We start from the raw sequence: 18178 nt of genomic DNA, 5'->3' as shown, positions 1-18178 counted from the left end.
TAGGAAGCTTCCGATTGATACTATGTGCCCTGCTGACTTTCACAGGCCATCCAAGGTGCAGGTAGTTATGTGATCATCTGGTAAGGTGGAGCAGTGGGCAGGGCAATGTCATAGGAATACCTCTGTGGCTATCCTCAATGACCAACAGGTCATTTTGGATTCTCTTGGGGGTGGGGGGGGGGGGGTTCGGTGGGCCCTCTCAATTACAATGGGCTTCTCGTGCCCGTTTATTCCAAGGATCTTCATGATCCATTTCCCAAAGAACCCCACTGATTCTTGTCCCACCGCCCCTTCCCTTAGCCCCACAATCCTTACATTCTGCCACCAGTTTCTCCAGCAGTATCTCTCTCTCATTCAACTTTCCAGGCACCTGCATCAATATCAGTTTTCTCCAGTCTGTCTTCCACAGCCTTCATTTTGTCTTCGGCGGTAGCCATGCGGTTGGTTAGAGTGATGAGTGCAAATTTCACTTCGCTCACTCCTTCTATTATCCTTTTGATCCTCCTGTCTGGAGTTTCAATTTTATTAACTAGCAATTGTATGATTGCCCATCATGTTGCCAATTGTCGGTGCTGGTCTGCCGCTTGCCAGCTCCGGGCCCTCCGCCATCATGTCAGGCTCTTCCCACATTCCATCTCTCCCGTGCAGCGACTCCAATGGCACTTATCTGTCCATCGGCCTCCTCCATTTTCAGGAGGGCTGCTCTATTCTTACACATGCTGTGGTGATTTTTGGGCTCGTTTTTCAGTCGATTTGCAGGATTGTGTTGAGGAGCTCTGGTGGGGTCTGTCCGTTCAGCTCTTCCGCATCATGGACCCCCCCCCCCCCCCAACCCTCTGAGTTGCAAGATACATCATCAAATATTTTATGTTCTTTGATGCAATTGCCTTTTACCTCGTCAAACCCCTTCCTTTGTTTAATCAAAGTCGGGCTAAAGTCTTGCAAGAATAGTACCTTTCCGCCATTGATCTCAAGCAGGCCATTGTGATGCTCGGAGTAATCAAATGCCTGCTCCCAAAACCACTTCTCGTTCCCAGTCACTCAAATTTCTTACCAGAACTGACCATGGTCACTGCTGGAGAGATCTTCTGGGTCTGGGGGACTGATGAGCCTTTCTAATTGTAGTTTTCCATTGAATTTATTTTCTCCCAAAACTCGCGGGATCCAAGTTTCAAAGAAGCACATCAGGTCTCTCCCTTCAGTCCCTTCCTTCAAACCAATAATCCGAACATTATTTCCACTGCTGAAATTCTCCATGTGGTTGATCTTGTCCAGCCTAGTTTGTTTATCCAAGTCCTACTTCTTCACATCTTTATCCAAAGTTTTCAGCTTTTCTTGCATTTTAACCAAGTCAACTTCCACTTGGCCCATTAAGTCATCAATTGTCTCTTTAAATTCAACCCATCTTCTCTGATATATCTTTCATTGCGGTTTCAATGCTCGTGAAACAATTGCCTAAATTCTCCATCTTATCCAGGACTACATTCAGGGTTTGTGCCGACCCCCCAGCACTGCCGGGCTCAGTCAGTCCCAAGGCCACACTTGGGCTTTCGCTCAACTTTCCTGGCTGAGTCGGTGTGTCTTCTGATTTTGTTTTTTTGGTGTCTTGGCTTCTTCGTCTTCCTTTGGTTCATCCACAGTGAAGAAATTCTTAATTTTAAACCGTCTTTTTAAAACTCTTCATGGTGAGCTCATTTGAAGACATGTCTGTCCAGCTCCTTTGCATGGCCACACCCCCTATATTGATAGATTCTTGATTAGGAATGGAATTAAGGGTTTTGGGGAGAAGGCAGGTGAATGGGCCTGAGAGGGACAGTAAATCAGCCATGATGGGCTGAATGTTACTCCTATGTCTTATGGTCTAATAATTTGGTGGGAAGATTTGCTGGTGCTGCTCAGGGTGGGGGGCGGTTTAAAGTATTCAGGCAGGAGGATGTGACCAAACGCAGTCGTGTGACAGGTGAGAAAGTAGAAGCAATTGTAAAGGTTAAAGTGAGGAGGTTCAGCTGGCACAGTCGGGAAATGGAGCGAGGCATGTCTAAAATCAGACTTGCCCACTCTAGGGGAAAGACTGTGACCATTTCCCATCCTCTCTACATGTGGAGGGTCTGGATATAAGGTAAAGGACGTGAGGGCAACATTTTCACGCAGAAGATGGTGGGTACATGAAACAAGCTGCAAGAGGAAGCGATAGAGGTGGGTTTTAAAAATCCTTTGGACAGGGGCATGGATAGGAAATGTTTAGTGGGACTAGCCCAGGTCGACAACTTGGCCGGCATGGATAAGTTGGGCCAAAGTTCCGTTTCCCTGTTGTAAATCTCTTATGACTCAAACATCACAAATAAAATAATACAAGTTCAAGCATTTTGAATACCATTGAATATACTCCATGGAAATTTTAAATTGAAATCATTAATGAGCTTTTAAAAAAATCTTGATTGACTTAACTGGAGCCATGAATTTACCAGGTATATTCGTACTGACTCATCTCTCAGTTTTCCAGCAGCCGTGGATTCTCATTTACAAATGGCAGCAACTATATTAGTGCACCAGTGACCTGGGTTCGAATCTGGTGCTGTCTGTAAGAGGTTTGTATGTTCTCCCCATGACCATCTAAGTTTCCTATGGCTGCTCTGGTTTCCTGAAGAAATGTGCAGAGTTTGTAGGTTAGTTGCTGTATTTGGATGCCAGGCTGGTGGGCTGGAAAAGCCTGTTACTGTGTTTTATCCCTCAATGAAAAAAAAATGAGATTACATTTGTTCTTGAACTGTAATTGTCATCCTTGGAGTGAATGTCAATGCTATGCCTTGTTTTCAGGTCATGGAGAAAGTCCGGGTTGCTGTGATTGGAGCCGGTATAGTCGGATTGTCCACTGCAGTGTGTGTTGCCGAGTCTATTCCTAATTGCTCCGTTACTGTGATTGCAGAGAAGTTCTCTCCAAACACAACCAGTGACTTGGCTGCAGGAGTCCTCAGCCCTCACTTCTCTCCAGGTGAGTTCATGATGATAGGGGGGTGGGAGGAGGATCTGAGCCACGATTGACTTCAGGGTTTTGATGCAAAGCAATTAGTAATAATTGAGACCCTGCAGATTTTGTTCACAGCAAATAAACTATGTCATTGCATTGGAGAATAACAACCACAGCTTACATTTGTGAAGCCCCTTTGATGTGGTAAAATGCTTAGAGCACAAGAGGGCTGTTGAATAAAATTTGACACCACGCTACCTAAGCAGATACAAGAAGACCCGACTAAGCCTGAATGGAGAATTGGGTTGTGGAAGCATTGGAGCAGAGGTGATACAGCAATGAAATTCCTGGACCTCTGCTATTGTTAGGTCTGCTTTGTTCATGAATGAGTGAGTCAAACACCAGACTGAGTCGAAATCAAGGTTCTTTGTTCTTTATTGCCGGATTGTAACACTTGCAACTAACAGTGTTAGTTGGAGAAGGCGCATTCTGCCGTTATCACCAAGTGGTGTTTTTTTTATACCTCAGGATACGCACTTAGTAAATTATCATACCATTACATTATCCAATGAATAAACTGTTGCTATCCTTCTCTGTTAGTCTGCTCACATCATTCTTGTTAGTGCAAAGCTTATCTTGAGTGTACAAGGTCACATCTGCATTCTGTTACTCCTTAGTACTGGGTGACTCCTTCTCCGGTCCCATCTCATGATGTTTTTACCTTACACTATTCACAGCTGAAGTAATATCACCACCAAAGTAGTGGAAATGACTGATGCTGGAATCTAAAGCTAAACACAATATGCTGGAGGAACTCAGTGGGTCCAACAGAATCAGTGGGAGCAAAAGGATGAATCCCTGACGATAAAGAGTTTTGGCCCGAAATGTCAACTGTTCTTTTTTTCCTCCTAATGCAGCTCGATCCTCCCTCAGATTGTGTTTAGTGGCAGTGGCGATCGGAGTTGTGCATGATACCAGGATTAATTTCTGAAGGGTTGTTGGACTGGAGAGGGTAAAATGGCTACAAACTGTTTGACAATATGTGGTTGCTCAACCAGATCAGGTGACGAGAGAACAGGGCTGCTGAGAAAGGGAACTAGCAAGGAGCCTTTGGGTAAACCAACAGGAGATGAGACTGTGGCAGTGACAGGTGAGCAGCAACATAGAACATTACTGCACAATACAGGCCCTTCAGCCTTTGATGTTGTGCCAACCTATAAATTCTGACAAAAACAAAATGAAACCTTACTCCCTCTTAACCCTCTATTTTTCTTTCATTCATGTGCCTGTTTGAGCCTCTTAAATGCCCTTATTATTCCAGCATCCACCACCACCCCTTGGCAAGGCATTCCAGGCACCCACAACTCTGTGTATTTTTTTTTAAAAAAAAAAGCAAAAACCTTGCTCCTGATGTCTCCCCTAAACTTTTCTCCATTCACTATGAAAAGACGTCCTCTGGTGTTTGCTATTCCCGCCCTGGGTAAAGGACTCTGGCTCTCTTCCTTATCTATGCCTCTCAGAATCGATTAAGCACCTCTCATCCTCCTTTGCTTCAGGGAGAAAGATCCCAGCGCTACTAATGCTTAATTTCCAATTCAGGCAACAACCTGGTAAATCTCTGCATCCACTCCATAGCTTCCACGTCCTTCTGGTCATGAGGTGACCAGAAATGAACACAGTTGGGCTCACCCTGGGGTGAATTTAAATTTTAAAAAAAGAGTCACGAGAAACTGCAGACACTGGCACCTGGAGCAAAGAGCAATCTGCTGGAGGAGCTCAGTAGGTCGAGCAGCATCAGCGGGAGACAAAGTTCCACGGGATCCACATGCTGATTTGGAATTGCCTTGCCTGCAGAAACTAGAAGGTAAAAGTAGATTAAACATATTCTGTTTGGAGATCAGTCACTAGTGGAACTGTTCTGGGACCCATGCTCTTTGTGATTTTTATAATTGGCCTGGACGAAGAAGTAGAGGGCTAGGTCAGTAGGTTTACAGATGACGCGAAGGTTGGAGGTGCTGTGGCTAGTGTAGAAAGCTGTCATAGGTTATAACAGTATAGAGAGAGGATGCAGAGTTGGGTGGATAAGTGCCTCCCATCCAGGTAAGTGTGAAGTGATGCATTTTGGAAGGACAAACTTGAAGGTAGAATACATGGTTAATGGCAGGATTCTTAAGATTTACCAGGATGTTGGCTGGATTGGAGATTGTGTCATATGAGGCAAGGTTAACAGAGCTAGGGGTTTTCTCTTTGCAGCAAAGAAGGATAAGATATAACATGATAGAGCTCTACAAGATGTGGATAAACCTAGATAGGGTGGACATCCAGCACCTTGACAGTAGCTAATGCCAGAGAGCATCTGTTTAAGGTGAGGGGAGGAAAGCTCAGGGGAGTCGTCAGGGTTAAATATTTTACACAGAGAGCAGTAGGTGCCTGGAATCTATTGCTAGGGATGGTGGTAGATGCTGGTACAGTAGGGACATTTAAAAGATTCTTAGACAGGTGCGTGGATGCAAGAATAATAGAGGGTTAAGGGTGTGAAGGAGGGAAGGTTTAGATCGTTGAGTAGGTTTATATGGGCTAACACAACATCGTGGGCAAAGGGCCTGCACTGAGCTGTAATGTTCTATGTTCTAAAGGTCAATGTTCATCGAGCAATTTTGCAAATGAAGTAATCACAGGAATTTATCTAATTTCAAAGAATACTTAACTGCTTGTGATACACTTATCAATGTCCCATGTTCATCCTTTTTATTGGATCAGAAAGAACAGCTAAAGAATGACTGTGTGTGGATCTGACAGGGAAAGTGATAGAGCTGGAAAATTGAGCTAGTGGCAGATGACGGGGATCATGCTTTTTATATTTTTTTCTCACAACATTAAAATGAAGTCATTTGGCTATGTAGCTCTCAGGCTAATTTTAATCATCTCATTCCCACATTTATTTCTGTTACCTATTCTCTCTTGTGTACCCATCAACTCTTTCCTGAGTTTTCGACCACACAGCCACACCGAAGGTGATTCACATTGGTGATACTAGTACAGCTGTTGCCTCACACCTCTACCTGCCTGGCTTCGTCTGAACTCCAGTGCTGCCTGCGCAATTTGTATGTTCTCCTTGTGACCACACGCATTTCCTCCCACACCAAAAATATGCTGGTTGTTCGGTTAATTGGCCACTGTAAATATCCCATGGCTTGGCTGTGGAATAATCAAGGTTGGGGTGGAAGTTAATAGGCCTATGAGATAATGGGTAACAGGGAAGTAGGTGGGGAAATTGAGTTGCTTTGAAACCCAACAGAGATTTGAAGGGCCAAATGGCCTCCTATGTCATGAGGAAATAAGAAAACATTCTTTTTAAATCTTAACAGCCACACACACCAAGGCCCGTGGACAAGGCTCTAAGACACTGCTCCTGTTTGTCTGTTCCACTGGCTTGGTAGTATACAGAGCAGTCACTTCTAATGTGGTATGGGGTTTTTCCACCAGAAATCAAATAAAGTTGTAAACAATGGAACCTAAAATTAAAGCAGAATTACTGGAAGAACTTGTATAATCAGCAGAAGAGTCTTGCGACCTGAAACGTTAAATCGTTTATCTTTTTATAGACACTGCTTGACTAGCTGAGTTCTTCCAGGGGTTCTGTTTCCCACATCAGGTCTGAATTGTCATGCCGATACCTCATCATCCTGGTGGGACATTGTGCCGTTATGTCAGAAGTTTTGGATCTGGGCTTGGGTTGCCATTGGTTTGAACTGAACTGGAGCCTTGTGCGGCTTCAGAGGCCGAGGGAGTGCTGGAACTGAATCCACTTGGTGACTCTCTTTTGCTTCTTTTTCTCTAACTGTAAGCAGCACTGGAGTGTGAGGTATGCACATTCCCCACCCCTCTCAGCCCAAAGAAGTTCTGATAGTAGATTTACTGGTTCCAAATCAGAGTTGAAAGGACGCTTTGCCTCATTCTATCTCGTCATTTCACAAGAAACCGTCATCCCGAAGTGAAGATTGCATGGTTAATCTCATGTTCCTGTTATTGTACCTTTGAGGTGATAATCCTCGAAGATTGTTCAAAGCAAAGAATACCTGCAGTTGAGGGAAGTCATAAATGAATAACAAAAATGACTGTAAATACTCAACAGTTCAGGTTTCTGTCTCCACTGACACTTGGCGACACGCTGAGTTCTCCCAGCATGATCGGTTTTAATTTATAATGGGCTTTGCGCCACCATTGGAGCTCCTACATTTTGTTGCCCTTTCCAGTGTGGCCCTGGGTATGCAACGTTTTTATTTCTGACTGCAGAACTGTATGTGTGCATGGGTTCTACTGACTTTGGGTTCAAAAGAATTCTTTTTTTCAATCAGAGACGCCAATTTATCGTCAGAGGCGCTGGTTTGAAGATACTTTTGCTCACGTCTACTCCATTGCACAGTCTGAAGATGCACCTGATGTAGGTGTACAGTTCTTGTCAGGGTAAGGAGGCAATTTTGCTTTTCCTTGGGACAGTTTGAAAAAGAAAGTGCTACGTAACCGCCCAGAGTGTCTGATCACATGGTCACTTTTAAGCTCTGGAGTAGCCAATGAAATTTGGTGGGACTGTACTCCTCCCCTTGCCCCTTCTCCTCACCCACCCCACCATTTTATTTGGGCAACTGTCTACATTTTATCCATACAAGCCTGAAATGTTGTTTATGTATCTTTACTATATAAAGTACACTGTTTGACCTGCTAAGTTTTTCCAGCACTGTCTTTTTATCTCGATCATGGTGTCTGCAGACTTATGTTTTACACAAATGAAATTTAAAGACAAGACATTGAAAGATTTCTGTCTCTTTTATCATAGAACAGAAAGCCCAGGGGAAACTCTTTGGCCCCTTGGTGTCTGGCATTTTGAAGGAGCGACCTTATCAGTACCTTTTCTCCCGCCACCCTAGAAATTTCCATTACTCGGTCAGTTCCTGAGATCATAAGCCCTTGGAGTTAAACAAGAAGATCTGCTTGTGCTGGGGTCAAGTGCAATACACATGTGTGCTGGAGAAACTCAGCAAATCACACAGCACCTAGAATTGCCCAGGAATAATTCCCGACGGAGGGCTTGGGCCTGAAATGTTGGTCACCCTTTGCTTCCTATGGATGCTGCGTGACCTATTGTGTTTCTCCAGCACTTTTATGTATTGCATCATTAACCCCTTGGTTTTCCAGCCTCTTGAGCATCTACAGAAAAAAATCCCCAGTATCCAGCAGCTATGGGAATGGGTAGATGGTGAATAAGTGCATTTGCTGGTTGCTTGAGATTGCACATTGTGTGACTGGTAAACTGACCTCCAGGGCACTAATTTTAAACAAGTATTTTTCACCTATTCTTTTCCTGTGAATTTTTTTTGCCCGTTGCTTGAGCTGTCGGTTGCTTGAATTCTGGAAAATGGGGATTTTACTGTGTTGCCATTAATTCTTCTTAAAACAAAGTCACAGTGTAAGCTGCTGCTTTTTCACAGATGCTGGGTGAAGGCTCAAGACTTGGAGCATAACCTCCAAGGGCCAGAGCCTTTCACAGCCCACGCAACCTCACTGGGAATCTGTGCTGTGTGACAAGAACTCAGAACAATAGCTACGGAGCAATTTTCTTATGGACTTAACATCAGCCAATGTGGCTGTGGGAGGGGAAAAATGCAACAGGTTGAATTCCTGGGGACTTGAAATTTGTGTTTCAGAAAAGCACAGAATTTGAGCAGACCAAAAATCACAGCAAAATGAAAATGATGGAATCAATAAACTGCAGTATTCAGAATTATCAGTATGGAACTTGAAGAAAAATACAAAAACTTCAGATTTTTAAAAAAAACAGGGTATAAGACCCTTCTGGCCCAATCACACCCAATTAACCCACCAACCCCATACATTTTGGAGGGTGGGGGTGAACCGGGACACCTGGAGAAAACCCACACAGGTCACAAGGAGAGCATACAAACTCTTGACATATGAAGCCAGGCCATTGGCACTATATAATAGCCTTACTTTAACCAGATGCTAGATTTTTTTTTAAATAATTTTTTATTTTTCACACTGTGAACCATATCAACCAAAATATGTATAAACGTATCTCATTAAATGTACACAGTGGTCTTTTCTCCACATTTTCCCCCTTCTTTCCCTTCCTTCCCTCTACCCACCCCCCTCCAAAACCCATAAATATTCAACATATACAATACAATAAAGCCATAAAACAATATTTTCACACAAAGGAAAATAAACAAGAAAAATGCATCATCTTTTTATTACACCTTGAATCTAGTCGTTCTGTCTTATCATTTTCATTCTCATCTAGGGGATGGAGGTCGTAGGTAAGCTTTCTCTGACATGTTCCATGTATGGTTCCCAAATTTGTTGAAACATTGTGACTTTATTTTTTTAATTATATGTTATTTTTTCTAATGGAATACATTTATTCATTTCCATGTACCATTGCTGTATACTCATGCTCTCTTCCATTTTCCAAGCTATCGCTAAGGCCATCATAATGAATTTTTTTTGCACTTTATCCAATTTGAGGCCTAATTCTCTACTTCTTATGTTACTTAAAAGAAATATCTGTTTTTTTAGTATGTTATTTTTGCAATTTTATTTAGTATGTGATTTAATTCTTCCCAAAACGTATTTACTTTCGTACATGCCCAAGTTGCATGTAATGTTGTTCCCATTTCCTTCTTACAGCGAAAACATCTATCCGATAATGATGAATCCCATTTTCTTTTTAATTTTTGAGGAGTGATATATACCCTGTGTAACCAATTCTACTGTGTCATGCGTAACCTTGTGTTTATTGTATTCTTCATAGTTCCAGAACATAACTTTTCCCATACTTCATTTTTTATCTTTATGTATAGATCCTTTTCCCACTTCTGCTTAGGTTTATAGTTTATTTCATTTTCCTTACCTAGCAGCTTAATGTACATGTTGGTTATAAATCTTTTAATTATCATTGTGTCTGTAATCACATATTCAAAGCTGCTTCCTTCAGGTAATCTCAAGCTGTTTCCCAATTTATCCTTTAAATAAGCTTTCAATTGATCATCTGCAAACATTGTACCATGAGTTATTCCATATTTATATTTCAACTGTTCAAATGTTAATAAATTATTTCCCAAAAAACAATTTTCTTTTCTTTTGATTCCTTTTCTCTCCCATTCTCTAAAGGAAAGGTTATCTATTGTAAAAGGGATTAGCGGATTTTGCGTCAATAGTAATTTTGGTATTTGATAATTTGTTTTTTTTCCTTTCTAAGTGGATCTTCTTCCATGTATTAAGTAAATGATGCAGTACTGGTGAGTTTTTATATTGCACCAGTTTTTCATGCCACTTATAAAGTATATGTTCCAGTACCTTCTCCCCTATTTTATCGAGTTCTATCTTAGTCCAGTCTGATTTTTCCTTTGTCTGGTAAAAATCTGATAAATACCTTAATTGTGCAGCTCTATAATAATTTCCAAAATTTGGTAACTACAAACCACCCTACCCTTGGTTTCCTCCCTTTCCACAAGAATTTCCTTATTATTCTCTTTAGTTCGTTGAAGAATTTTTCTGTTAAAGAAATTGGTAACGTTTGAAATAAGTATTGTATCCTTGGTAACACATTCATTTTAATACAGTTTGCCCTCCCTATCAATGTTAACGGTAATTCTTTCCAATGTTCTAAGTATTTCTGCAATTTCTTTATTAGTGGCTGACAGTTTAGTTTGTACAAGTTGCTTAAGTTATTATCTAACCTGATCCCTAGGTATCGGATTGCTTGAGTTTGCCATTTAAATGGTGATTCTTTTTTAAATTCTGTATAATCCGCATTACTGATTGGCATCACTTCACTTTTATTTGCGTTGATCTTGTACCCCGATATTTCTCCATATTCCTTCAATTTTTTATGTAATTCTTTTACTGATACTACTGGTTCTGTAAGGTATACTATGATGTCATCTGACGTCAGCTGATTTTATACTCCTCCTTTATTTTTTTATCCCTTTTATTTTATTTTCTATTCTTATCAATTCTGCTAAAGGTTCTATTGCTAAGGCGAACAATGAGGGGGAAAGTGGACATCCCTGTCTAGTTGACCTACCCAATTTAGAGTGGCTCGATACATATCCATTTACTGCTACCTTTGCAAACGGTCCATCATACAATGCTTTAATCCAATTTATATATTTTTCTGGTACATTGAACTCTCTAATACTTTAAATAAGTAGTTCCACTCTACTCTGTTCAAAGCTTTTTCTGCGTCTAGAGCAACAGCCACTGTTGGTTTCTTATTTCCTTGAACTGTATGGATTAGATTAATAAGTTTACAGACATTGTCCGCTGTTCGTCTTTTCTTAATAAATCCAGTTTGATCTTGTTTTACTATTTTGGGTACACAATCGGCCAATCTGTTTGCTAATAATTTCGCTATAATCTTATAGTCTGAGTTAAGTAGAGATATTGGTCTATATGATGCTGGTGTTAATGGATCCTTCCCCATCTTTGGGATTACTGTAATTATTGCTGTCTTACATGAATCTGGCAAGTTTTGTGTTTCTTCTATCTGGTTCATTACTTCCAGGAGAGGAGAAATTAATAACTCTTTAAATGTTTTTTAAAATTCTATTTGAAATCCATCCTCTCCTGGTGTTTTATTGTTTGGCAGCTTTTTTAATATATCTTGTACTTCCTCTATTTCAAATGGTTTTATTAGTTTGTTTTGTTCCTCTTCTAGCAATTTCGGCAGTTCAATTTTAGCTAAAAATTACTCTATTTTATCATCTTTCCCCTTGTTCTCAGTTTGATACAGTTGTTAATAAAATTCCTTAAAATTTTCATTAATCTCTGTTGTGTTATATATAAATTGTTTGTCTTTTTTCCTTAATGCCAGTATCGTTCTTTTAACTTGTTCTCTTTTAAGTTGCCAGGCTTATATTTTATGTGTTTTTTCTCCCAGTTTATAATACTTTTGCTTTGTTTTCATTATGTTCTTCTCCACCTTGTACGTTTGTAATGTTTCGTATTTAATTTTTTTTCTGCCAATTCTCTCTTTTTCGTTTTATCATCCCTTTTTACTAATTCCTTTTCTGTACTTACTATCTCCCTTTCCAACTGCTCTATTTCCCGATTGTAATCCTTTTTCATTAACTTATTATCTGCCCTCTAATGAAGTCTTTCATTGCGTCCCATAATATAAATTTGTCTTTCACTGATCCTGTCTTTATTTCAAAATATGTTTTAATTTGGCATTCAATAAACTCTCTATTTTCCTGCCTTTTAAGTAGCATGGAGTTTAACCTTTATCTATATGTTCATGGTGGGATGTTCTCCAGTTCTATTGCTAATAATAGGGGTGAATGATCTGATAGTAGTCTAGCTTTATACTCAGTTTTCCTAACTCTAACTTGAATTTGAGCCGACTACAAAATCATATCAATCCTTGAGTAAGTTTTGTGCCTACTCGAATAATATGAAAATTCCTTCTCTCTTGGGTGCTGCTTCCTCCATATATCCTTAAGTTTCATTTCCTGCATTGATTTAACCATAAATGTGTCTACTTTATTCTTTTTACTTGTCGTTTATCCAGTTTTATCTAAAATTGTGTCCAAGTTAAGGTTAAAATCCCTTCCTATCAATATATTTCCTTGTGTGCCTGCAATTTTCAAAAAAATACCCTGCATAAACTTTTGATCCTCCTCATTGAGTGCATATATATTGAGCAAATTCCAAAATTCTGAGTATATCTGACACTTTATCATTGCATACCTACCTCCTTGCCGGATCTATTATTTCCTCCTCTATTTTGATTGGTACATTTTTGTTAACTAGTATGGCTACACCTCTAGCTTTTGAATTATTGGATGCTGCCATTAAGTGTCCTACCCTGTCTCTCTTTAGTTTGTTATGTTCCGCTTCAGTTAGATGCGCTTACTGCACAAATGCTATATCTATTTTTTCCTTCCTCAATAAATTTAGTAGCCTCTTCCTTTTAATTTGGTTATGTATTCCATTAATGTTTATAGTCATATAGTTCAGCATGGCCATCTTATATCTTGCATACACCTCTTCACCACCTCCATCCCCCTTTTCCCCATTTTCATCTCTTAGTTTTCTCTTATTACACTTAATGTATGACAACACATTTAAGACATAAAGTATCCCCGCAGTTCCCACATCCACTAATACCTTAACCCCAAAAGTTCTCCCCCCCCCCCATTCTGAGTTGCCCCATGGGCAACCACAACTCCCCTTTTCATTTGGATAGTGATCTTGTTCGCACCAGATGCCAGATTCTTGAGCTAGTAATGAACTGATGGAGGAACTCAGTGGGTCAGAAGCATCCGTCAGTAGAAATTGTCAATTAGCGTTGTGAGTTGGATCTCTTTATTGTCTAAGGTAAAAGAAAAGGGTGAGATTATGATACATTCTAACGTCCCCTCCTCCGCTTTTACTTCAGATTTATTGTCAGAGTACATCGCATGACATCACATACTGAGATTCTTTTTCTGTGGGTGAAGCAAAATTACTACTTATTGGTAGTGGTATGACATGTAAGTTATGGACATATGCTAAAATAGGACGAATAACAAGATCATACCTCAGAGCAGAGCAAAAGCATTTATTGACGTTCTGTCAGGTTTGATATAGACAAACAACAGGTGGCCTGGCATCATGACATCTGGCGTATGTACAACCTCATGACATTCACGCTGAGTAGGCCAGGGCTTCTCCGTAGACCTACGGGTGCTGCTGAGTCACTATGCCTCGTGGCTGTAGTGGCTAGTTGCCAGTAGATGGAAACCTGTTTTGTCTAGCTTTCATGAGTTTGGAGCTGTTAGTGATGGTTCTGCCCACTCCACTCCCCCCCCCCCCCCTTCCCCTGCGTACTACTACAGTACGAAAAAAAAACTCCTCAGTGATTGTGGTTTGTAGAAGGTGAGGAAATCCAGGATCTAATTCCACAGTGGGGTGTTGAGTTCAGTTTCCTGATCAGTTTTGAAAGGATGATGGTGTTTAATTCCATCTCGATAAAGAGTCTTGGCCAAAACTGTTGACTGACCATTTCTACCCATGTTCCTGACCCGCTGATTTCCTCTGGGAGCTCATTGCTTGTTCAGGCTGAAATGACAGCCACTTCTATTAAAATAATACCGACAATGCCTTGAATAAGGTGTTTATTTGTCAGAAGCTGATCATTAAAATTCATTTTCAGAACTCTTGATTTTATCCACATAGAGCTGACGTGTGTGTCTGTCTGTGTCTCTGTGTGTGTGATTATATGGCAGTACTTCGGTTTGAAGAGGACACGTTGTTGCGCAGTTCATTTGATGACGTGAAGGTGACTTTGCAGTCCCAGTCTGGAAGTGCAGAGTCTAGCACATTAGGGACACTGGAAATTTGTTGTTGTAATAACCGTGGCTGCTGCTTTGCTGCGCTGTTCATGGTTTTCCATCACTTTTTAGCAGCACCTGTCTTCAAAACTGGTGTCGGCTTCATCGCACAGGGCTCGCCCACGGGATCTGTTAGCAACTGCAGCTTATAGTTCTCTACTAGTTACAATAGCATAGTGTTTCCCTCACAGTGAATTTATAGCGCTTGTATGGACAAACTTTAGTTCACCGTACAGCAGCTGGCAAGGCATATGGTGGTTGTCCATTCTGATGACATTGGACACCCACCGCATCTGGACTTTGATAATCAGGGCCTCAATGCTGATTGACTCTGCACAACCCAAGACCTCCAGGTTGGAGACACTGTCTCCAAGGATAGAACATGTGGTGCACATGTAGAATTTCTCCAGTTGTTTGATGTAATGTCGATACAGAGTCCAGAGTCCAGGTCTCCCATCTATACAGGAGAGAAGGGATGACCACAGTAGGCTTTCAGCTTTGTGGAGATGCAGATATTATGTTGATTAAGCACTCTGTTGCGCAGCCTCCCCAGAGCTGACAGCTGACAATGCAAACTGCATGAAATCTCTCTGCCAATGGTTAAAAATAGATTTGCATTTAAACAGCATATTTTGCAGTTTTTAGCAAGCAAATTATATAGTCCTGGCGTCATGAAGGTGTTAAGAGGGGAAAATTTCATTCCTGTCAAGAAGACCCAGGGAAGACGTGATCCCAGAGTGATCCCAGAACTAGGAGGTTCTAACCTGGCTGCCTGGGGAGTCTCGTCTGGAAATGAAGATTGAAGCATGATCAGAATAAAGTAGTCAGGGGCAAGGTGTTTCCACTTGTGGCCATGTCAGGAACTGGAGCATTTGCTCAACATGAGAACAGTGAATTGTGGAATTCATGTGATTTGCAGTTTGTAAGGAAAATAGAAACAGGATTGGAGAATCGGAATTTAATGTCATGAACGTGTGTCAGGAAATTTATTGTTTTCCAGCAGTGCTACACTTTCAAATATTGCTGTAAATTACATTGCAAAAAAAAAAATTAGTGCAAAAGAAGAGGAAGTGGGCTTGTGTCTGCGGTTCATTGTCCTTTCAGAATTCTGGAGGGGATGAAGCTGTTTTTGTACTGTCTTCAGGATCCTGTGCATCCTCTACAATGGCAGCAGTGAGAAGAGAGTAGGGCTTAGCTGGTGAGGGTGCTTGAGGATAGAGGCTGCTTTCCTGAGACATCACCTCTTGTAGACATCCTTGATGGAGGGAAGACATGCCCATGACGGTGGTGGCCGAGTGCACAACTCTCAAATCTTTTCCTGTCCTGTGCTTTGGCACCTTCGTACCTGACAGTGATGGAACCAGTCAGAATGCTCCCCACTGTAAGCTTGCAGAAATTTGACATTTGGCCCTTGGAACCTTCTCTGCCATTCATTATAATCATGACTGGTCATCTAAATTCAGTATCCTATTCTATCTTTCACATATCCCTTGGTTGATTTGGCACTTAAGACTATAGCTGACTCCTTTTCCAATATATTTCCTTTTGTTTTTTGAATTCTAAAGGTTCACCTCTCAGATCAGTCATGATCTTATTGAATGAGAGAGCAGGCTCAACAGGCCAGAAAGCCCTCTCCTGCTCTTTCTTATATTTTCGTAGGGAAAGAAAGTCTCCTTGACTTATCCCACATAGCTTGCCCATTATTACAAGGTTTTAGACTTGCCCTTCCATCAGTAACATCCTTCCTCCTGCTAGTCTGGCTGTTCCCCCTTCTCTCTGTTACGCAGTCAGTTCACTTACATTTTTTTATTTGATGACGTGTGTACATTGTGTACAGTTTTTTTTTTGTACTACCAATAAGTGGTAATTCTGCCTCGCCTGCAATAAAAAGAATCTTAGGGTGAGGACATGTATATACTCTGACAACAAACCTGAAATCTGAAATAAGACAACATGGAGTACATGCACAGACAGCAGAAGGAGCAGGCCATCTTCCAAAGATCTTACCTCCCCCCCCCAAGCACCACCTATGGTGGAGAATACACGTCCAACAAGAGACATATAGCACAGTTACAGGCCATTTCAGACCACAAGCACCCCACCCCCCCACCCCCCAATCAATGTGATCTACCACGATCACTGACTGAAGGGGGTGTGCAAAATCATTGAGCATCAGCTTATGTCAGGTGCTCCCGTCAAGCCAGCACCACCAGGCTGAGGAACAGCTTCTTCCCATGGTCAGTGAGAACGCTGAACAACCAAAGGAACTTCTCACATTAACCATTCGAGATTCTCATATTCATGAAACTATTTATTTTTGTATATATGACTCCTTGCTCTGCATAGGTATTGTTTGTCTGCATGTGTCTACTTGTGTACCTGTGTGTTTTGCCCTGAGGATTGGAGAACACTGTTTTATCAGGTTGTACTTATGCAATTGGGTGACAATAAACTTGATTTGACCTGGATGGAAAAGGAAGATGAGATGGGGAAGTGAGAAGTTTATAATGACCCAAACCAAACAAACTCTAAGTACACAGCAGGCCACACTGCATCTGCAAAGAAAGAGTGGGGGAGAAAAGGTGATCTATTGAGTTGAATCTTTCATCAAAACTTTATTCAATTTTCCTACATGGATTTAAATAATTTGATCATAGAAAGATCACCAAAAAAGTATAATTTATCAACCTAAATGGGAATTTGGATCTTTATTTTGAACATCAACATGAGAACATAAGAACAAAAAAAGAGCAGGAATCGGCCATCTGACCATCGAGCATTTAATATGGTCAAGGTTCATTTGGCCATGGACTCAACTTCAAAGTTTTATTTTAAAAAACTGCAATAAAATGGAAAATGTTGGAAATACTCAGCAGTTCCAACAGAACTTGGATGGTGGGGTGGGGGGGGGGGGCGGTGGGGGGGGTGTTTTGGAAAGGCAGTGCTGAAGTTTGTATCTGGATTGGATATATTCTACTGAACCTTGCTGACAATCTACCCACTGATCCTCAGCCTATTATATGTCTTCTTTCTTTGGCTTGGCTTCGCGGACGAAGATTTATGGAGGGGTAAATGTCCACGTCAGCTGCAGGCTCGTTTGTGGCTGACAAGTCCGATGCGGGATAGGCAGACACGGTTGCAGCGGTTGCAGGGTAAAATTGGTTGGTTGGGGTTGGGTGTTGGGTTTTTCCTCCTTTGTCTTTTGTCAGTGAGGTGGGCTCTGCGGTCTTCTTCAAAGGAGGTTGCTGCCCGCCGAACTGTGAGGCGCCAAGATGCACGGTTTGAGGCGATATCAGCTCACTGGTGGTGGTCAATGTGGCAGGCACCAAGAGATTTCTTTAGGCAGTCCTTGTACCTCTTCTTTGGTGCGCCTCTGTCACGGTGGCCAGTGGAGAGCTCACCATATAACACGATCTTGGGAAGGCGATGGTCCTCCATTCTGGAGACGTGACCTACCCAGCGCAGTTGGATCTTCAGCAGCGTGGATTCGATGCTGTCAGCCTCTGCCATCTCGAGTACTTTGATGTTAGGGATGAAGTTGCTCCAATGAATGTTGAGGATGGAGCGGAGACAACGCTGGTGGAAGCGTTCTGGGAGCCGTAGGTGATGCAGGTAGAGGACCCATGATTCGGAGCCGAACAGAAGTGTGGGTATGACAACGGCTCTGTATACGCTAATCTTTGTGAGGTTTTTCAGTTGGTTGTTTTTCCAGACTCTTTTGTGTAGTCTTCCAAAGGCGCTATTTGCCTTGCCGAGTCTGTTGTCTATTTCGTTGTCGATCCTTGCATCCGATGAAATGGTGCAGCCGAGATAGGTA

The 18178-nt window shown here is 41.5% G+C and overlaps 1 protein-coding gene across 1 annotated transcript in view; it reads left to right on the top strand.

Moving 5' to 3' along the window:
- ddo (D-aspartate oxidase) overlaps positions 1-18178 on the top strand; it is a 60460-nt gene that overhangs the window by 2516 nt on the left and 39766 nt on the right. The window contains exons 2-3 of the mRNA XM_069887595.1: positions 2818-2992; positions 7327-7435. Of these exons, the coding sequence (XP_069743696.1) occupies positions 2821-2992; positions 7327-7435 (281 nt within the window). The 5' untranslated portion in view covers positions 2818-2820. The remainder of the gene's footprint in view (positions 1-2817; positions 2993-7326; positions 7436-18178) is intronic.

Source organism: Narcine bancroftii, chromosome 6, assembly GCF_036971445.1.
Source record: "Narcine bancroftii isolate sNarBan1 chromosome 6, sNarBan1.hap1, whole genome shotgun sequence".
Lineage (NCBI taxonomy): Eukaryota > Metazoa > Chordata > Chondrichthyes > Torpediniformes > Narcinidae > Narcine > Narcine bancroftii.
Note: the sequence above shows the minus strand (reverse complement) of the source record. Positions and strands in the feature narration are given on the sequence as shown.